This window comes from Papilio machaon, chromosome 25 (genome assembly GCF_912999745.1).
Source record: "Papilio machaon chromosome 25, ilPapMach1.1, whole genome shotgun sequence".
Classification (NCBI taxonomy): domain Eukaryota; kingdom Metazoa; phylum Arthropoda; class Insecta; order Lepidoptera; family Papilionidae; genus Papilio; species Papilio machaon.
This window is the reverse complement of record NC_060010.1, coordinates 4150281-4170080: the sequence shown is the minus strand read 5'-3', so window position 1 is coordinate 4170080 and position 19800 is coordinate 4150281. Positions and strand designations below refer to the sequence as shown.

At 36.8% G+C, this 19800-nt stretch overlaps 2 protein-coding genes across 2 annotated transcripts; both read left to right on the top strand.

The window, feature by feature from the left end:
- Nucleotides 1-1483: 1483 nt before the first annotated feature.
- Nucleotides 1484-5156, top strand: LOC106720457 (UDP-glycosyltransferase UGT5). Its single transcript, XM_045684132.1, has 4 exons — nucleotides 1484-2320; nucleotides 3172-3394; nucleotides 3743-3962; nucleotides 4868-5156. The coding sequence occupies exons 1-4, from the start codon at nucleotides 1484-1486 to the stop codon at nucleotides 5154-5156; spliced, it is 1569 nt and encodes a 522-aa protein (XP_045540088.1).
- Nucleotides 5157-14828: 9672 nt separating this feature from the next.
- LOC106712662 (UDP-glycosyltransferase UGT5-like) lies at nucleotides 14829-18714 on the top strand. The gene is made up of 4 exons (XM_045684245.1): nucleotides 14829-15677; nucleotides 17139-17361; nucleotides 17710-17929; nucleotides 18270-18714. The coding sequence occupies exons 1-4, from the start codon at nucleotides 14844-14846 to the stop codon at nucleotides 18556-18558; spliced, it is 1566 nt and encodes a 521-aa protein (XP_045540201.1). The 5' UTR covers nucleotides 14829-14843; the 3' UTR covers nucleotides 18559-18714.
- The last annotated feature ends 1086 nt before the right edge of the window (nucleotides 18715-19800 follow it).

Sequence of the window (19800 nt, the reverse complement as noted above, 5' to 3'; positions counted from 1 at the left end):
CGGTGCGATATGAATCGGAATCGTTGGCATCAGCTGAAACAAAAGTTGTGGAAATTTTATAAGCGCAGTTTTCGTATACCCCTAAGAATATCAAGCAGGCGAAAGGTGCGTGAAATAAAAGTCCAAATGGGACAGACAACAAATCTAATTGGAAGAGGTTTTTGTTTTAAATTCTTTGCGTTACAATACATTACAACGTGTTCAAAATTTTACATTGTGTGCTTCGTACTTTTAAATACATGGTGTTTTAATTTGGTAACATGTTTTTTATGCATTTTTATGTTTTATTAAATATGGAATGTTTACTTTGGCTGCCCAGTTCTCTTTCATCATCAGCTCACTATACGTCTCCCACTGAGGGGCTCGGAGCCTATCCTAAGTTAGGGGTGACTAGGCCATAGTCAACCACGCTGGCTTAGTGCGAGTTGGTTGATTTTACACATATCCCCAAACTTCTTCTCAGATATCAGTTCACTTTCACTTTAGATTTAGTTTTTTAAATTTAGATTCACACGGCTCAATGGGTATTGATGAAAATTGGCACGGATGCAGAACATACTCTAGGAGAACACATAAGCTCATTATTAATTGTTTCATTAATTCCGCGCGAGCGACAGCTAGTATTGTATAATTGATACACTAAAAGTAATAATCTACATATATTCGTTATGTAAATATAAAGTGAACTGTGCAATGCCAAGACAAACTTTTTTAGACGACGAAGACTAGAGTTAAGTTTATGAATGTTAAAATAATATTTGCTTCTTAATCTACACGCGTAAAGACGCTCAAAAATCACTGTGTAACTAGAATGTTACAACTTGATTTCGTAACGGTCAGATAAATTAAAAACGCATTATTTTTTTAATAATTTTTTTTTTGTAACAAGGCTTATATCTCAGCACGTGAGGTTATCTGCGTAGAAATATTAAATTATTGTTGGCAATGATAAGAAATGACTAAACACTATTTGGTGATGATGGTCATATGATATCAGCATGATTTTGAATTTTTGGTAAATACAATGCACGTACTATCGGGTAATCTGACGGTATTCCACATTAAAAGCGACAATCGTTTGAAAGTTTCGTATGCCTTGACACAACGACGCGGAACAATGTACGAAAAAAAGACGGCCAGTCGTACACAACACGACTAGTTGGTTTTTAATATTGTGCCGTCGATTGTGCAACTAACTGCTACTTAATTGTATATATATATATATATATATATATATATATATATATATATATATATATATTGTATATATATATATATATATATATATATATATATATATATATATATATATATATATATATACAGGAAGGGGCGGAATTTGTATCGTTGCAAGTAATCAGGCAATTTTTCTGAAAGTGGAACACTGCGAATGGCCCTGACTGTATAGTGTTTGTTTCATTGAAAACTTATAAATGCGCTTCAGATTGAAGTCTTTCATTCTTCAATAAGCTAGCTCGTGATCATGTTGGTGGTGACAGCTTTACATATTTTGCTATTGAGTTGTTCAATAGTTAGTGTTAAGACTGCTAATATTTTAGCGTATTTTCCATGTCCGTCGATCAGTCATCAAGTCGTGTTTCGACCAATCACATTAGAATTGATCAAACGTGGACACACTGTGACCGTACTTACAACTGACCCCATTTTTCCCAAAGGAGAAACACCTGCAAATTTAACAGAAATCGATTTACATGATGTATCATACAATTTATTGAGGAAAAACTTGCATACATTATTGGTGGGAAAAACAAGCGATGTAATACAACAAGTGAGTATTACGAAGGAAATTACTCCACAGATAATTGAAGAGCAAATGGACATAGCGGAGGTTAAAGAACTTATCAATAATAAAACGAAAAAATTTGATTTAATTTTAGTAGAAGCGCTTAATTTGATAGCGTTAGGAATAACGCACGTGTTTAAAGCGCCAACAGTTTTGGTAAGCTCTTTCGGTCCATTTTTTGGGAACTATGAAGTAGTCGGTGCGCCAACCAATCCTCCACATTTATATCGAAATAGTTTCAGTCAAAAACTTTACAACATGACTGTGTGGGAAAAATTAGATGATTTTTATACTCAAATAAGAATAAGATACATTATGTTTGATTTCGAAGATACGCAAAACAAAGCGTTGAAAAGAATATTCGGCCCTGACGTTCCAACTATGAACGAATTGAAAAATGAAGTTGAGATGTTATTTTTAAATATAAATCCTATTTGGGAAGGAAATTACCCCGTGCCACCAGCGGTTGTGCATATGGGTGGATTACATCAAAAACCACCGAAAGAATTACCAAAGGTAAGCGACATACGTTCACCTGAATAAATTTACGTTCGTCTGGATAAAGTTATTTTGAATTATATTTGTTGGCGTTTTTATTTGCAGATACATTAAAATTTGACATAATTGTTTTCTAATGTTTTAGATGATTTTTATGAAAACGTTAAAACATATTGCTATTTGATTATTATTGATGAACATAAGCACACTTTGTTACATCCAGAGCAGCGGATTGCTATTTGTATTTTTCAGACACGTTATACACAAAATATAATATAACTTTAAAAGGTAAAAATCAAAGATTTTGACGTGTCATATTCTAGCAGATAGTCATTGTTACGGCTTTGGGGCTTCGTCGCGCCTCCTTGGACTTTTATATTTATTAACTTTTCATATTTTGAAAATTTTCCATATAAGCGTATTTGTTAGTTTAATTTAGTCCCTATAATTTCGGCAATTAAAATACTCAAGGTTTTCATCTTATCTTGAGTAATTATTTACATGAATACAAGCAATTATATATTATGTTCGCAATAGATAAAGCGATTATAATTATTGTTATTGTAACCTAACTTCGTATGCACGCGGCGTGGTAGTGTATAGTCGGCGTGGTAGTGTATAGTGCGGCGTGGTAGTGTATAGTGCGGCGACAAATTTATCTGATCCGATAAGAAAGGCTTGTACTATCGCGGTAAACACATAAGATAATAAAGGACATGACAGCAAAAATCTCGTGGTACTTTTACATTGACGATGGGCGCTAATTAGTTATTTGACTTATGCCCTGCGGGTCACCATTGTCACCAAGGTTGCCATTTTAAACCTATGAACGAATTATGGTACTTATATAAAAATTATTTATGTTTAAGGATCTATCACAATTACTGGATGATTCATCGAATGGTGTAATTTACTTCAGTTTCGGCACCAATGTAAGACCATCATTACTGGATCCGGCGAAAATTGACATATTCCATAAAGTGTTCGCCGAGCTACCTTACAATGTGATTTGGAAATGGGATGACGAAAGTTTAAAACCAAGATCTGATAATGTTAGGATTTTTAAGTGGCTACCGCAGTCTGATCTATTGAGTAAGTAATTTAAATTTAAATTACATGGATAATTAAATATTAATAGGCACTTTTGTGGACATTTGATATTAAATTTGAATCACATTGACAATGAGAGAGAAAAGAAAAATTGCGTCAGCGCAAACAAATGCTTACTGAATTGGAAAGTAATTGTGAGGAAGGTTCTAGAAATGGGATGAGCATATTTATTAGACGAAAGGCAATAATTTTTTTTTTTTAAATCTAATACCGTATAACCTGCCTGTCTTGTAACTATTATTTAAAATAAGCTTAATTAAGAAGACGGAAAAAATAGAAAAGCTTTAAAATTGAAATGTTTAGAATTTTTAAGATCTACTATATTTCCAGGACATCCAAATATAAAATTATTTATAACACAAGGAGGTTTACAATCTACTGACGAAGCGATCACAGCCGGTGTACCGCTAGTTGGCATACCAATGTTGGGAGATCAGTGGTACAACGTTGAAAAATATGTTTATCATAAAATCGGTGTCCGGCTAGACTTTGAAGAATTGACAGAAGAAAAGTTGAAAAATGCCTTACTAGACGTAGCTGGAAATGAAAGGTTGGTGTTTTCTGAATTAAGTTATTGTTTATTACTTTTTGCTCAGCTGACAATGTCTTTGAAGTGTCATACAATTTCATACCACATAGAGTCGCGTCGTTCGCGGTTTTCCAGAAAATATCCTTGGACTTTGCAACGAATTTGAACTCGATATTTTCTTATAAATAACCATTTCGAGAGTTGTTGATGATTTGACCGAATAATAAAAACTGAAGGATGTCTGCCCTGTCTGTCTATCTGTATTGATCAAGTTAGATTTATAACGTTTACTAGCTGTGCCCACCACCCGTCCGCGTGAAATACTGTCTTCGGTCGGTCGTCTACGCAAATTATTTTACTTCATTGAAGAGCGCAAGAGGTGTCTCAGTACCGCGACAAATGGAAGTCCGTGATTTCTGCCTATCCTTATCTTTTTTGTGTTACGGGTGTGAGTTATTTTGTTGTATTTTACTTAAACATTTATAAAACATTACAACTCAACCTATTAAACTTACAAAGCCATCACATAAACCTTACATATTCCCATGCAAACTTTCATCCCCTATTCGCTTTTATAATTTTGCACCCTTTGAGGTTCAGTAGATTTGGTTTGAAAGCGAGACATACAGATAGAGTTATTTTCGCCTTATAATATTCTTAACTAATATATATAGTATGGAATGGTAAAGATTAACGACCTTTTTACTCTCGGGGCGTAACAAGACGTCAATTAATGATAAAAATGATAATAATGATCGCTTTAAAGATGGAACACCGCCAGTAAACCCGACTTTACACTTTTCGCAACCTCAACGGCTTAAGCTAATTCAATTAAGGTTCGAATAGTTTTTATTTCCAAATTATCATAGGGATATTCATGTTTTTTGACATTTGCAAGTCGTTTTATTAATGTATTGAACTTTCAGTTACCGAAACAACATTGTTAAGCTTCGCAATATGATGCAAGATCAACCACAAAAGCCACTGGAAAGAACTATTTGGTGGTTGGAGTATGTACTACGTCATGGCGGTGCGAAGCATCTTAGATCACCAGCCGCTAACATTTCCTGGTCTGAATACTTAGAATTAGAACTAGTTTCCTTTATACTTATTTTTCTGTTTACATCATTAGTGTTAGTTGTTTTGATAACAAGGTATATATTACGACAATTGTTTCAACTTTATCGAGTTTATAATAAGAAAAAGGTTTTGTAATTTTTATAGATTTATTATAAACAATAAAAATAAAATTAAAATAATTATAAACTTTTGTTGTTTTTTCCAACATAAAGTGTCTAAGAGACGAGATCCGATCAATCAAGTCATCCATATACTGTTAAAGACACATTTGTTCCAATGCTTTATTTACATATATATACATAGCATCACCTTACTAGCTAGCTGTCGAGTTCTAACTGAATGACATATTATCCGCCTATCATCGGACATGCGCAGTTAGCATGCGCAGTGGGGAAACGCCACAGTACCCCCCCACGGTGTAAAATGACCCCTACTTAAAGAATGTTGCTTAAAGAGAAAAAGATAACATAACTTTTTTAATTCAAAGAGGGAACATGATAGATGTTATGTCTTAATGGGCAATTTAAAACGCACCTTGCGACCTGAACGTGATATGTAATCGTGAGTGTCGCTCTTCGGTGATGGTTGAGATGTATGTGAACTAGATGGTGGAATACATGTAATTAATTTTGAGGGAGAATTGACAGTCGAAGGACAATGAAAAGAGGAAAAAGAGTCTGGTGTCAAAGGCTCTTCAACATACGCCGGTTTGACTCGGTCTAGACTAACTTTTGTGTTCTTGTTTCCGATTGTAATAACAATATTCTTATCGTCCCTGCTTACAACTGGATGTGGACCGGTATATGGTGGCTTCAATGATGTCCTCACTGCATCATCTCTCAAAAAAACGTGAGTTGCCTTGTCAAGATCTTTAAAAATGAATGGTCGTCTTTCTGAATGATGCTTCGCCGGAACAGGATTTATGCTGGCCATGTGACTTCTCAGCTCTGACGCAAAATCAGTGACTGAAGGAGTGTGTGTGTTAGGTGAAGGAGAAATGAACTCGCCGGGCAGACGAAGAGGTTCTCCATAAACGAGGTCTGCTGTGGAGACCCCGAGATCTTCTTTTAGTGCTGCTCTCATTCCAAGGAGAACCAAGGGCAGCGCGCCAAACCACGTACCTCCATGACACATAAGGGCTGCTTTGAGCTGGCGGTGAAACCTTTCTACCATTCCGTTCGCACAAGGGTGATAGCTAGTGGTACGGGTTCGGCTTACCGAGCAATGGCTCAGCAAAGCGTTGAATAGAGACGATTCAAACTGACGTCCCTGATCCGTAGTAACAGTTGCAGGAACCCCAAAACGAGCAACCCATCCAGCCATAAATGTTTCAGCAACCTCCTCCGCAGTAATGCTTTTCATTGGCCACGCCTCTGGCCACCGAGTAAATCTGTCAACTGCGGTGAGGCAGTATCTATAGTCCTTGTTGCTCGGCATGGGGCCAATTATGTCCACATGGACATGACGAAAACGGTTTGTAGGAGTTGTAAATCCTCCTGTTGGTGTCCAGGTATGCCTGGACACTTTGCTGCGCTGGCATGCTATGCACTCCTTGGCCCATTTCCTACAGTCTTTCTTCATAGCTGGCCAAACGAAACGGTCAGCAACTAAACGTGCTGATATTTGCGCGCCTGGATGACTAAGATTATGGAGCTTATTGAAATACTCACGACGGAAAGAGGGCGTAACAAAGGGACGTGGTTTGCCAGTGGATATGTCGCAAAAAAGAAATAAATCAGAATTTGGTATGGAAAATTTTTGTAATCGTAACGACGAATTATCGATGGCATTTTTGATCTCTTCATCCGATTCTTGTTCTTTAGCTAGAGCACGATAACTATCGTCGAATGAAATAGACTCGATGCGTGATAGTGTATCGGCCACTATGTTTTCGGCTCCTTTAACATGAACGACATCTGTCGTGAATTGTGAAATGAAGGACAATTGATTCAGTTGAATCGGCGGAAGCTTTTCTCTTTTCTGTTTGAAAGCGTACACCAGCGGCTTATGATCGGTATAAATGGTGACATGATGAGCTTCCAAAAAATGCCGGAAATGTTGAACACTCTCATAAACTGCAAGAAGTTCACGGTAATACGCAGGCCATTGAGTTTGCTTCGCGGTCAATTTCTTACTGAAGAAAGCTAGAGGCTCCCAGTGATCACTAACTCTTTGTTGGAGACATGAACCAACTTGCATTGCAGAGGCGTCGGTAAATAATCCAAGAGTGGGATTAGCGACAGGGTGAGCCAAAAGGGTAGCCTTGCTAAGGCTATCCTTACAGTTTTGAAACGCCAGTTCTAGCTCTGGAGTCCACGGTACCGGTTTGGTTCCAGTGAGCTTCGAGTCCGTCAGAACATTAATGAGTGGCACTTGCAGCTCTGCAGCATTTGGGAGGAATTTTCGGTAAAAGTTTATCATGCCTAAAAATCTCCGAAGACCCTGTACAGTTTTCGGTAAGGGATAATTTTGAAGAGCTTTGATGCGCTCCGGAGGTGGAAATGTACCATACCTGTTGATTCGATAGCCCAAGAAGGTCACTTCCTTAGCTCCAAAGGTACATTTCGCTGCATTAATTACAACGCCATAAGCGGTTAGCCGCTGGAATAAAGTTCTTAAGTGTTCTAGGTGTTGTTCTGGGGACTTAGAGAAGACCAACACGTCATCGACATATGGGTAGCAAAAATCGAGTTCCCTCACGACCTCATCGATAAAACGCTGGAATGTTTGCCCTGCATTTCGAAGACCAAATGTCATGAAGGGAAACTCGAATAATCCAAAGGGCGTAGTGATAGCTGTCTTGCAAATATCAGCCTCATTCACTGGCACCTGTTGATATGCCTTCACTAAATCTATTGTGCTGAAAATATTGGACCCAGCTAAGCTATGGGAGAAATCAGCTATATGCCTAACAGGGTATCGGTCTGGGATAGTCCTAGCGTTAAGCGCTCTATAGTCTCCACAGGGTCTCCATCCGTTTTCTCCTTTTCTGGCCATATGTAAAGGTGAGGCCCAAGGACTTTTCGATGGCCTAGCAGTCCCACACCTTACCATATCTTCAAATTCTTTCTTAGCCGCGATCAGTCTGCGAGGAGCCAATCTTCGTGGACGACATGAAACCGGTGGACCATCTGTTGTTATTATATGATGTACGGTATTGTGTTTAACTAGTCGTGGAAACCCAGGAGGTCGAGTTAAGTCTGGAAACTCTAGAAGAAGCCTGGAAAAGGGTGAGCTATTATCCAGGGATACTGATCTGACACTAACCTGATTGACATGGGCGACTAATGCAGCGGTTGACAGACTAGTGTTGCCATCGATGAGCCGTTTGTGACGAAGATCGGGAAGAAGATTATAGTAACTTAGAAAGTCTGACCCTATTATAGGTGATTCAACATCGGCAACAGTAAAATCCCAAAGGAAACTACGACGTAATCCAAAGTCAAGACGCAAGGAGATACTGCCATAGGTTTTAATAACACTGCCATTCGCAGCAGATAGCTGGTAGCTGGATGTTGAGCGACCCTTTGTTAACCTATGAGGAAAACAGCAAAGATCGCTACCTGTGTCTATTAAAAATCTCCGACCTGTTGTTTTATCTGTTACAAACAAACGGCGGCTAATGCTTGGATCGCAGTCAGTCGCCGCACTTACTGACTGCTCATTTGGTTTTCCGAATTCTTCCAATTACAAGGAGTAGTACATCGTTTAGCATTCCTGCCAAACGTTCTGTGGTACCAGCAGAATCCAGTAGGTGCTCGAGACGCTGATCGGGATCTTATATTTAACCCCCGTGGCCTTGAGAGCGATCTGGATTTCCTTGAACGCGCTTCGAGGGCATCGATACGCAAAAGAAGATCAGTCATCTCTGATGATGGTCCTTGTACAGCTTGTACAGTCACCGGACTAGCCACCTCAGCTATTTTATCAGCCATATCCGCTGCCTTCTCCAATGGCATATCTTCATGCGTAGCAAGTATACACTGTATACTAGTCGGGAGACGTTTCAACCATAATTGCCGAATAATGTCATCACATTTTAAAACAGAACCAGCTAAGCCACGTAAGTGACGAAGAAACTGGGATGGTTTTCTGTCCCCTATATCTTCGTCGCCTAATAGTCTGCGTAGTCTTTCCTCTCTTGATGCAGAGAGGCGATTAATAAGCTCTGTTTTTAAATACTGGTAACAATCCTCTTTTGGTGGATTCTCTATGATATCTGCTATTTCGCCTGCCACTTGACTTTCTAAAGCCGCAACTACATAGTTATATTTCGTGCGTTCCTGTGTTATACCGGAAATCTCAAATTGTGCTTCAACTTGCCCGAACCATACAAAAGGCTTGTCAGTCCAAAATGGTGGTAATTTCGCCGACGCAGCCATGACTTGTTTATCATTTGCTTGCAGTAATTTCAATTGTTCCTGAAGAAGATGGATTTGCTCTTCTGGAGTCGCCATGATACTAAATGCAAAAATAATCAAAGAAGAGAAAAAAAAAAACGCTGTAATATATGTATAAGTGAGTAGTGAAGTAGAAAGGGAAACAGGCGTTGCCACCGCTGCGCAAAGCTGTGTAATATTAATGTACAATACAAAATAAAAATAACATATAGATAATATGCATATCAATACAACACACCCAATGTAAAAAATAATAATTACAATTTCAATTATTCAGAAGTAACCAAGACACTGTATCACAGTTGAAAGGATACGACACTGTCCCTTCTACGTACTCCAAGGCTAATTAAAGAAAATATATTATTACTCTATTATCGCAACCTTTGCGATATAAAAGAATTAACAATTGCGAAAACAAATAATACACCGGCTAAAATTATTTACACAAAAATATAAACTCATCGCACAAACATATACAGGATTCTTGAAACAATATAAATAGTTGCTATATTTATACACTCTAAACCTCCTTACTCTCTGACATGAGTTTGATTTTTGACAAATTATAAACGAAGATAAAAGTCTTTTCCGGGATATGTCAACTTCGAAGCTTTCGTAACTCGTCGCTAACTCCTCTGGCGCTAGCGTCAATGCAATATTAACATGTCATGGCGGTTTTTTTTCAACCCAAAAATAATATGCTCGATGCTTAAGCTTACTTGCAGCTTACGCAAATGACATTGTCTGACACACTTTTTTCACGCATTTACGCTATTCTCGATTTTGCTGTTCTTGAAACACATATATTTCATGGATGATGATATCTTTATACGGATGAATGTCTTCAAATCGTATACAAATAAGCCTTATAGGTTTACCGGGCGGGCGGCAAGATGCCGTTAACGGGCCCGAAGCTTTCAGGCGTAGGCAATGCAGGAAGGCTTCTTGAGAAATTGCCTGACCTTGAGTAGCTCCGGTCGGACCTCGGTATATTCGCTCGCACTGACTCCTTTTTCAGACAAAAAATCGGTTCAGTAGTTTAGAATATCACGTCGGGGTCACCACTAAAGACACATTTGTTCCAATGCTTTATTTACATATATATACATAGCATCACCTTACTAGCTAGCTGTCGAGTTCTAACTGAATGACATATTATCCGCCTATCATCGGACATGCGCAGTTAGCATGCGCAGTGGGGAAACGCCACACTGTGGTTAATATTTGCAGCTCAAAAATGCCAATCGTTGTAAGTGTCTCGTCTCTTGCAAGCTTTATCGTTGTTACTTTGCTTTAAAAAAATGATTTTCGTGTTAGGGGTGTAGAAAGTCGAGTTTATCTGTGAGTTTAAATTTACAATTGTTAAAGCAAAGAAAAGCTTCGTAGGCTATCAATTCCTATACGACACTAAAAATATGCTCTTACAAAACATGAAATACATATAATGAGTAATGTACTTTGGTCATTTTACTTATTAAACTTAATTTTTTTTTGTTCGAAATATACATAAACATTAAAAAAAGTTAGCTAAAGAATGTTTTATCTCAAAATATTTACTTAAAATATAAGATGTTAAAAAGTATGTCACAACCAAGCCTAAGTCACTTGTATAAGACTGCTTGTGACGCGGCGTGTTTTGTATTGGATAAGTAAAAAAAAACAATCTCAAAAAAAATGCACTAAAAAGTAACATAAAAAACAATCTCAAACAAAATGCACTAAAAAGAAACAAAATAATGTCATGAAAATATATATGACTCCAAAATAACAATAATTATACAATATAGACATGTTACAAGAAAGAAGACAACTTTCTTTAGAGTTTAGAGACACGCAAAATACGCGCTTGTCGTGGAGTTGCGGAAAACTGAGCCCCTACTCCTAACTACTAGAGTTTAGAGAGTTTTCATGACATTATTATTTTTCTTTTTAGTGCACTTTGTTTGAGATTGTTTTTTATGGTACTTTTGAATGCATTTTGTTTGAGATTGTTTTTTTTTGAAGTCGGCTATTTTTTTTTTCTTAAAATTTTTGTTTTATTTCACAATTTTTTGTGAATTTGAAGTTCAATTAAAAATTTCCTTAATACGTATGAGGAAAGAAAACAAATAAAGAAAAGGACTCTCCTATTTAATATGTGTGTACTTCAATTCAAAAACTAATTTAGAATGCAGCAGATAACCACTTTTTCTTTAAACAATGAACAAATTATCAAAATCTAGGTATACAAATTGAAAATCAACGAACTAATACATCGTAGCTTGCCTTTAATTTTGTCCAGCCGCGCGCCGCAGTAGCATTTTTCGAATGCGCGTAGTTTTTAATCATTTAATATCTTCCAAACTATTGATCAGAATTACATAGGTTAAAGGCTAATGTAATCTGCATTTAATACTCTGCCATCAAAAATATTTATTTGGATAAGGATTCATATCGAATATAATATAATAGCGCCGTAAGCTTACGACGCTGTTTTTCGTGTGCATTTTAATAATAACATGGTTTTTGTGAGACATCCATAGATGATAAGCCGCGTACCCACCTAGCGCACAGGCTCACGCGGCAGCCTCGTGAGCCAATGCCTCGGCTGGTGTGGACGTGCCTCGGCCTGCCTCGGGCGCGCGTTTCCTCGACCGAGCACGGCTCGGCCCCGATCCATCTGTTGTCGGTAAACTTGACGCGCTCAAAGGTGCCTCAGTGAGCGCTGTGCGTTAGGTGGGGACGGTTATGTTTTGGCTCGCGCGCGAAGCTACTTCAAGTTTTGTCTCTTGCCGTGTTTGTCTTCTGTAATTTTGATATCATGGGCAGTCAGGAGGAGTCCAGTAGGTTTTTTTAATACGTGACTGTTTTCGTTTCTTTAAACAATAAGCAGCTAGGAAAATACATGACTGTCCATTACGAATACTCGCGGACTTATGATGGCTCAGCCTGCCTCGCGAGGCGGCCACGGCCACGCTGAACAAAACTACTGAGGCTGCCGCAGGAGCCATCGCTCGCGATCCGGACACCGAGGCTGCCGCGTGAGCCCGTGCGCTAGGTGGGTACGCGGCTATAGATATATGCCACCGAAGACTGTTATTTAGCAAATTTAAGGATCTATAATTACTGCATACATCATTTTTATGTAGGTCAATAGCCGCGTACCCACCTAGCGCACATGCTCACGCGGCAGCCTCGGTGTCCGGATCGCGAGCGATGGCTCCTGCGGCAGCCTCAGTAGTTTTGTTCCGCGTGGCCGTGGCCGCCTCGCGACGCAGGCTGAGCCATCACAAGTCCGCGAGTATTCGTAATGGACAGTCGTGTATTTTCAGCTGCAGCTATTTTCCTAGCTGCTTATTGTTTAAAGAAACGAAAACAGTCACGTATCAAAAAAAACCTATTGGACTCCTCCTGACTGCCCATGATATCAAAATTACAGAAGACAAACACGGCAAGAGACAAAACTTGAAGTAGCTTCGCGCGCGAGCCTAAACATAACCGTCCCCACCTAACACACGGCGCTCACTGAGGCACCTTTGAGCGCGTCAAGTTTACCGACAACAGATGGCTCGGGGCCGAGCCGTGCTCGGTCGAGCAAACGCGCGCCCGAGGCACGTCCACACCAGCCGAGGCATTGGCTCGCGAGGCTGCCGCGCGAGCCTGTGCGCTAGGTGGGTACGCGGCTATATAGTTTGACCTACGTAAGCCCAGAAAGCAAAATTGTGCTTTTCATGTAGCATTTTTCGTTTCCGCGTAATTTTATTCTTACGATATCTCCTAAACTATTAGACAGAATTATATAGTTTTTAAGGCAAATAATTTACATTAAATTTAATTCTACATTAAATTTTCTTGCTAATGAACATGTTTATTTACGTAAGGGTTAATACTGAACTCGAATAATAGCGTCGGAAATAGGGCATGAATTTAAATGATGTTTCTACCAGCACTTCTTTTCGATTAAAATAATTTTTATCAAAATCGGACCACCAGGGGCGGAGATTCGCAGTAACACACATAAAAAAAATACAGTCGAATTGATAACCTCGTTCTTTTTGAAGTCGGCTAAAAAGTAGCCGACTTCATAAAAAATAATTTCGAACAAAATGGACTTAAAAATTAACAAAACAATGTCATGAAAACCCTCTAAACTCTAAAGAAAGTTCTCTTCTTTCTTGTAACATGTCTATGTTGTATGATTATTGTTATTCGGTTATGGAGTCGGTTTATAGAAACCTGTGAAAAACATTCACTACAAGCCGTGAAATATAAATGTCCTTTTTTAAGGTTTTTGTTTTTAATAACTGTTTCTCTCGTAATCCTTACTAATATCCTTACTAATATTTCCTTACTATTATATTTTTTTATATCCTTACTTAATATTATAAATGCGAAAGTAACTCTGTCTGTCTGTATGTCTGTCTCGCTTTCACGCCAAAACTACTGAACCGATTTAAATAAAATTTTGTACACAGATTGTCTAAAGCTTGAGGATGGACATAGGCTATATTTTAATGCGAAAAAGGTAAGAGGTTGAAAGTGGGTGTGAAAGTTTGTATGGAATTATCGTCATTTTTACAGGTAGAAGCTTGAAACATATTTTCAAGGCTGCTAATATGATATAAATAAATACGAGTATGAAATTGAATGTTTGAAAAAATGTTACCCTTAAGGGTGCTAAATAAAAATAAGGGATGAAATTTTAGATTTTGGTGAATGTTTTGTTTAATTCAATAAAAATAAATTAAATAAAATCTAAATTTAACTATGCAGTGCAAAGACAAACTGTTTTAGAAGACAAAGACTAGAATTAGTTTTATGAATTGGTTTGTTTGTGAAAAGACGCTCAAAAATCACTGTGTAACTAGAATGTTAAAACTTGATTTCGTAGCGGTCAGATAAATTAAAAACACCTAATCACTTTAGTTTCTTTTTTTGTAATAGGGCTTATATCTTTGCGCGTGAGGTTATCTGCCTATACATATTAAATTATTGTTGGCAATGACACGAAATGACTAAACACTCTACAGTGACGATGATCATACTCGTATGTAATAATCATGACTTAGAATTTTTGTTAAATACCACGCACGTACTATCGGGAAATCTGACGGTATTCCACCTTAAAAGCGACAATCGTTTGAAAGTTTCGTTCGCATTGAGACAACGACGCGGAACAATGTACGAAAAAGGTCGGCCAGTCGTACACAGCACGATTAATTACTTTTTAATATTGTGCTGTTGATTGTGCAACTAACTGCTACTTTATTGGTTATTTTACAGGAAGGGGCGGAGTTTCTCTCGTTGCAAGTAACAACGCAATTTTTCTGTAAGTGGAACACCCCGAATGGTCTTGACTGTACAGTGTTTATGTTTGAATAAAAACTTATAAATGCGTTTCATCTTGAAGTTCCTTCATTCTTCAATAAGCTAGCTCGTGATCATGTTGCTGAAAGCTTCATATATTTTGCTATTGAGTTTTACAATAGTTAGTGTTAATACTGCTAATATTTTAGCGTATTTTCCATGTCCGTCGATCAGTCATCAAGTCGTGTTTCGACCAATTACACTAGAATTGATCAAACGTGGGCACACTGTGACCGTACTTACAACTGACCCCATTTTCCCCAAAGGAGAAACACCTGCAAATTTAACAGAAATCGATTTACATGATGTATCATATAATTTATTTAGAAGAAACCTGCAAACATTTTCAGTGGGAAAAACAAGCGATGTAATACAACAAGTGAATGTTATGAAAGAAATTACTCCACGAATGATTGAAGAGCAAATGGACATAGCAGAGGTTAAAGAACTTATCAATAGCAAAACGAAAAAATTTGATTTAATATTAGTTGAAGCGTTTTTTATGATAGGGTTAGGAATAACGCACGTGTTTAAAGCGCCAACAGTTTTGGTAAGCTCTTTCGGTCCATTTTTTGGGAACTATGAAGTAGTCGGTGCGCCAACCCATCCTCCACTTTTATATCGAAATGCTTTCAGTCAAAAACTTTATAATATGACTATTTGGGAAAAATTAAATGAGTTGTATACTCAAGTAAGAATAAAATACACTATTTTTGATTTCGAAGATAAGCAAAACAAAGCGTTGAAAAGAATATTCGGCCCTGACGTTCCAACTATTAATGAATTGAAAAATGAAGTGGAGATGCTGTTTTTAAATATATATCCTATTTGGGAAGGGAATTACCCTGTGCCACCAGCGGTTGTACATATGGGTGGATTACATCAAAAACCACCGAAAGAATTACCAAAGGTAAGCGAAGCGACATACGTTAACCTGAATAAATTTACGTTCATCTGGATAAAATTATATCTAATTATAATTTTCTATAATTTTTTTCTAATGTTTTAAATGATTTTTATGAAAACATTAAAACATAATGCTAATAAAAATAAGCACACTTTGTAACATCCAGAGCAGCGGCTGCTATTTGTATTTTTCAGACACGTTATTACTTTTGAAAATAAAATATTACTTTAAAATAATTTAAAAATCAAAGATCCTGAAGTGTCATATTCTAGCAGATAGAGTCATCCATTGGTAATATTAACATGATCATGATCTCTCTGTTTTTATCTAACTCACGTAGGGTCTGGGCATTTTTCAGTCGTCACTCTCTACTTTATCATGCCACCTTACACAAAATTCATCCATCTCTTCCTAGGCCTGTTTCTACTCTGTATACATATCCATATCTATAATGTAATCAATTTAAATTAAATCAAATCAAAATTAATTTGTTTAACTTGTAAATACGTACTTACGAGCACTGGTTCATTCGAATCCATATAAGAGTATTTGTTAGTTTTACTTTAGTCCCTATATCTTCGCCAATTAAAATATTCAAGGTTTTCATTTTATCTTAAGTAATTATTTACATGAATACAAGCAATTATATGTGACGTCTGTAATAGATAACGCGATTATAATTATTTTTATTATAACCAAACTTCGTAGGCACGCGGCGTGGTAGTGTATAGCGCGACAGATTTATCTGATTCGATAAGAAAGGCTTGTACTATCGCGGTTGCCACATAAGATAACAAAGGACATGACAGCTAGAGTACAACAAGAATCTTGTGGTACTTTTATAGCATTGATGGTAGGCGTTAATCTTACTAATATTATAAATGCGAATGTTTAGATGAATGGTTGGATGTTTGTTTGAAGGTTTGGCATAGATGTAGATCATAGACTGGAAGAAAACTTAGGCTACTTATAATGTTTTATTTTAATTATAAAAATTGAGTTTGACTTATGCCCAGCGGGTCACCGGGTCAGATAACTTTGTCGCACTATACATAGGGATGCCATAGCTCAATTTTTCAAGATTGCCATTTTAAACCTATGAGCGAATTGTGGTGGAATACATGTACTTATACGTACTTGGCTCAGGGGTTAAGCACTTGGCTGGCAATCTGCAGGTCCTGGGTTCGAATCCCGCCATGTCCCAATGTGTTTTTCGACTCTAGATTTACATATGTATATTTATCCGCCGTTCTTACGGTGAAGGAAAACATCGTGATGCAACCTGCACATATCTGAGAAGAAATTCAATGATATGTGTGAAGTCAACCAACCCGCCCTGGGCCAGCGTGGTTGACTATGGCCTAGTCACCCCAAACTTCGGGTAGGCTCCGAGCCCCTCAGTGGGACGTATAGTGAGCTGATGATGATGATATGTACTTATATAAAAAATTATGTTTATTTAAGGAACTTTCACAATTACTGGATGATTCGCCGAATGGTGTAATTTACTTCAGTTTCGGCACCAATGTAAGACCATCATTATTGGATCCGGCGAAAATTGACATGTTCCATAAAGTGTTCGCCGAGTTACCTTACAATGTGATTTGGAAATGGGATGACGAAAGTTTAAAACCAAGATCTGATAATGTTAGGATTTTTAGGTGGCTACCGCAGTCTGATCTATTGAGTAAGTAATTTTTATTTAAATTACATTGATTATAAAATATTAATAGGTATTTTTGTGGGCATTTGATATTAAATTTGAATCACATTGACAATGAGAGGGAACAAAACCACAGCGTCAGTGCTAACAAATGCTTTCTGAATTGGAAAGTAATTGTGAGAAAGGTTCTAAAAATTCGATGAGCATATTTATTAGACGGAAGGCATAATTATGTAATACCGTAGAACCTGCCTACGTTGTAACTATTATTTAATTTGATTTTAAATAAGCTTAATTAAGAAGACGGAAAAAATTAGAAAAAATATTAAAATTGAAATGTTTCGAAATTTTAAGAATTACTCAAATTTCCAGGACATCCAAATATAAAATTATTTATAACACAAGGAGGTTTACAATCTACTGACGAAGCAATCACAGCTGGTGTGCCGCTAGTTGGCATACCAATGTTAGGAGATCAGTGGTACAACGTTGAAAAATATGTTTATCATAAAATCGGTGTCCGGCTAGACTTTGAAGAATTGACAGAAGAAAAGTTGAAAAATGCCTTACTAGACGTAGCTGGAAATGAAAGGTTGGTGTTTTCTGAATTAAGTTATTGTTTATTACTTTTTGCTCAGCTGACAATGTCTTTAAAGGGTTATACAATTTCATACCACATAGAGTCACCGTCGTTCGCGGTATTCCAGAAAATATCCTTGGACTTTACAACGAATTTGAACTCGATATTCTCTTACAAATAACCATTTCGAGTATTGTCGATGATTTGATCAAAAAATAAAAACTGTAGGATGTTGTCTTGTCCTCTGTCTATATTGATTCGGAGATTCGAAGATTCAAATCTTTTTATCTCCAAATTATCAGATTGTTTGACACTTGCTAGTTTTTTTTAAAATTAATTTATCGCATTTCAGTTACCGAAATAACATAGTTCGGCTTCGCAATTTGATGCAAGATCAACCACAAAAGCCACTGGAAAGAACTATTTGGTGGTTGGAATACATACTGAGACATGGCGGTGCGAAGCATCTTAGATCACCAGCCGCTAACATTTCCTGGTCCGAATACTTAGAATTAGAACTAGTTTCCTTTATACTTATTTTTCTGTTTACATCATTAATATTAGTTGTTTTGGTAACAAGATATATTTTCCGAAAATTGTTTCAACTTTATCGAAATTATAATAAGGAAAAGGTTTTGTAATTTTATAGTTAACTATAAACTTTTGTTGTTTTCTCTAACATAAAGTTTCTAAGAGACGAGATCCGATCAATTAAGTCAGCCATGTAACTGTGGTTAATATTTGGAGCTCAAAAAGGCCGATCGTCGTAAGTGACCCGTCTCTTGCAAGCTTTATCGTTGTTACTTTGCTGAAAAAAAAAAAAAAGATTTTCGCCTTACTGACAGAATGCTAATGTGTTCATTTTAATTTGACCTTTTCGAGTATGAAAGGTTAAATAATTCTGAAGAGTGTTAAGTTTCATTCCGTTAGTATTCTTCCCCAGAGTGTTAGGGGTATAGAAAGTCTAGTTTATTTGTAAGTTTATATTAACAATTGTTGAAGCAAAGAAAATCTTCGTAGGCTATCAATTTCTATACGACACGAAAAATATGCCCTTGCAAAACATGAAATACACATAATGAGTAATTTACTTTGGTATTTTTATTTATTAAACTTAATTTTTTTTTGTTAGAAGTATACCTATACATAAACATTAAAAAAAGTTAGCTAAAGAATGTTTTTATCTCAAAATATTTACTTAAATACGAAGACGTTAAAAAGTATGACACAACAAAGCCTCAGTCGCTTTTACAAGACTGCTTGTGACGCAGCGTGTTTTGTATTGGATAATAAAAATATGTTCATCATCAATTGGGTAAAGTCGCTAAACATCCCCAAAACAAATTTCGTCCCCTTATTCCATATCATGTCCAGGTATGTACGAAATGTCCTGCCATAGTTGGTTAACATGTATAGTAATAGTTAATTCAAAATAATTAGCATCTATGCACCGAAATAAATATGACAGTGAGCGATATTTCTAAGGACTAACTATACATGCCTGAGAAAATCATTCACTCCAAATCGTGCAATATAAAATGTCCCTTTTAAAAGGTTTTTGTTTTTAAATAACTGTTTCTCTCGTAATTCACATATATATGAGTAGCACGTTCTTATATCCATTTTTATATACATTTCACCCACAACGTCTCTCATATAAACCTCTGGTTTACGATAAAATCTACACCGCGAAAGGATTAGACATGTAATGCCTGGTACATTAGTCATCTCCAGAAGACTTTTATAGCTTTGCAGGTAATATTAATATGAAATAGTACTAATGTAAAATATTCTTTACTCTATGGTAGAGTTTAAAAAAGATTAACTATTATTATCATTATTAAGCGAAATTAGTTGATAATTTTAATCATGTAAAAAGAAGT

What these genes read in the sequence shown, in the direction of transcription:
- LOC106712662 (XM_045684245.1), top strand. Translation starts at nt 14,844, where the DNA reads ATGTTGCTGAAAGCTTCATATATTTTGCTATTGAGTTTTACAATAGTT. An exon ending in CACCGAAAGAATTACCAAAG is followed by an intron (nt 15,678 to 17,138) that starts GTAAGCGAAGCG and finishes TGTTTATTTAAG; the next exon opens with GAACTTTCACAATTACTGGA. An exon ending in GACGTAGCTGGAAATGAAAG is followed by an intron (nt 17,930 to 18,269) that starts GTTGGTGTTTTC and finishes ATCGCATTTCAG; the next exon opens with TTACCGAAATAACATAGTTC.
- LOC106720457 (XM_045684132.1), top strand. Translation starts at nt 1,484, where the DNA reads ATGTTGGTGGTGACAGCTTTACATATTTTGCTATTGAGTTGTTCAATA. An exon ending in CACCGAAAGAATTACCAAAG is followed by an intron (nt 2,321 to 3,171) that starts GTAAGCGACATA and finishes TTTATGTTTAAG; the next exon opens with GATCTATCACAATTACTGGA. An exon ending in ACCGCAGTCTGATCTATTGA is followed by an intron (nt 3,395 to 3,742) that starts GTAAGTAATTTA and finishes CTATATTTCCAG; the next exon opens with GACATCCAAATATAAAATTA.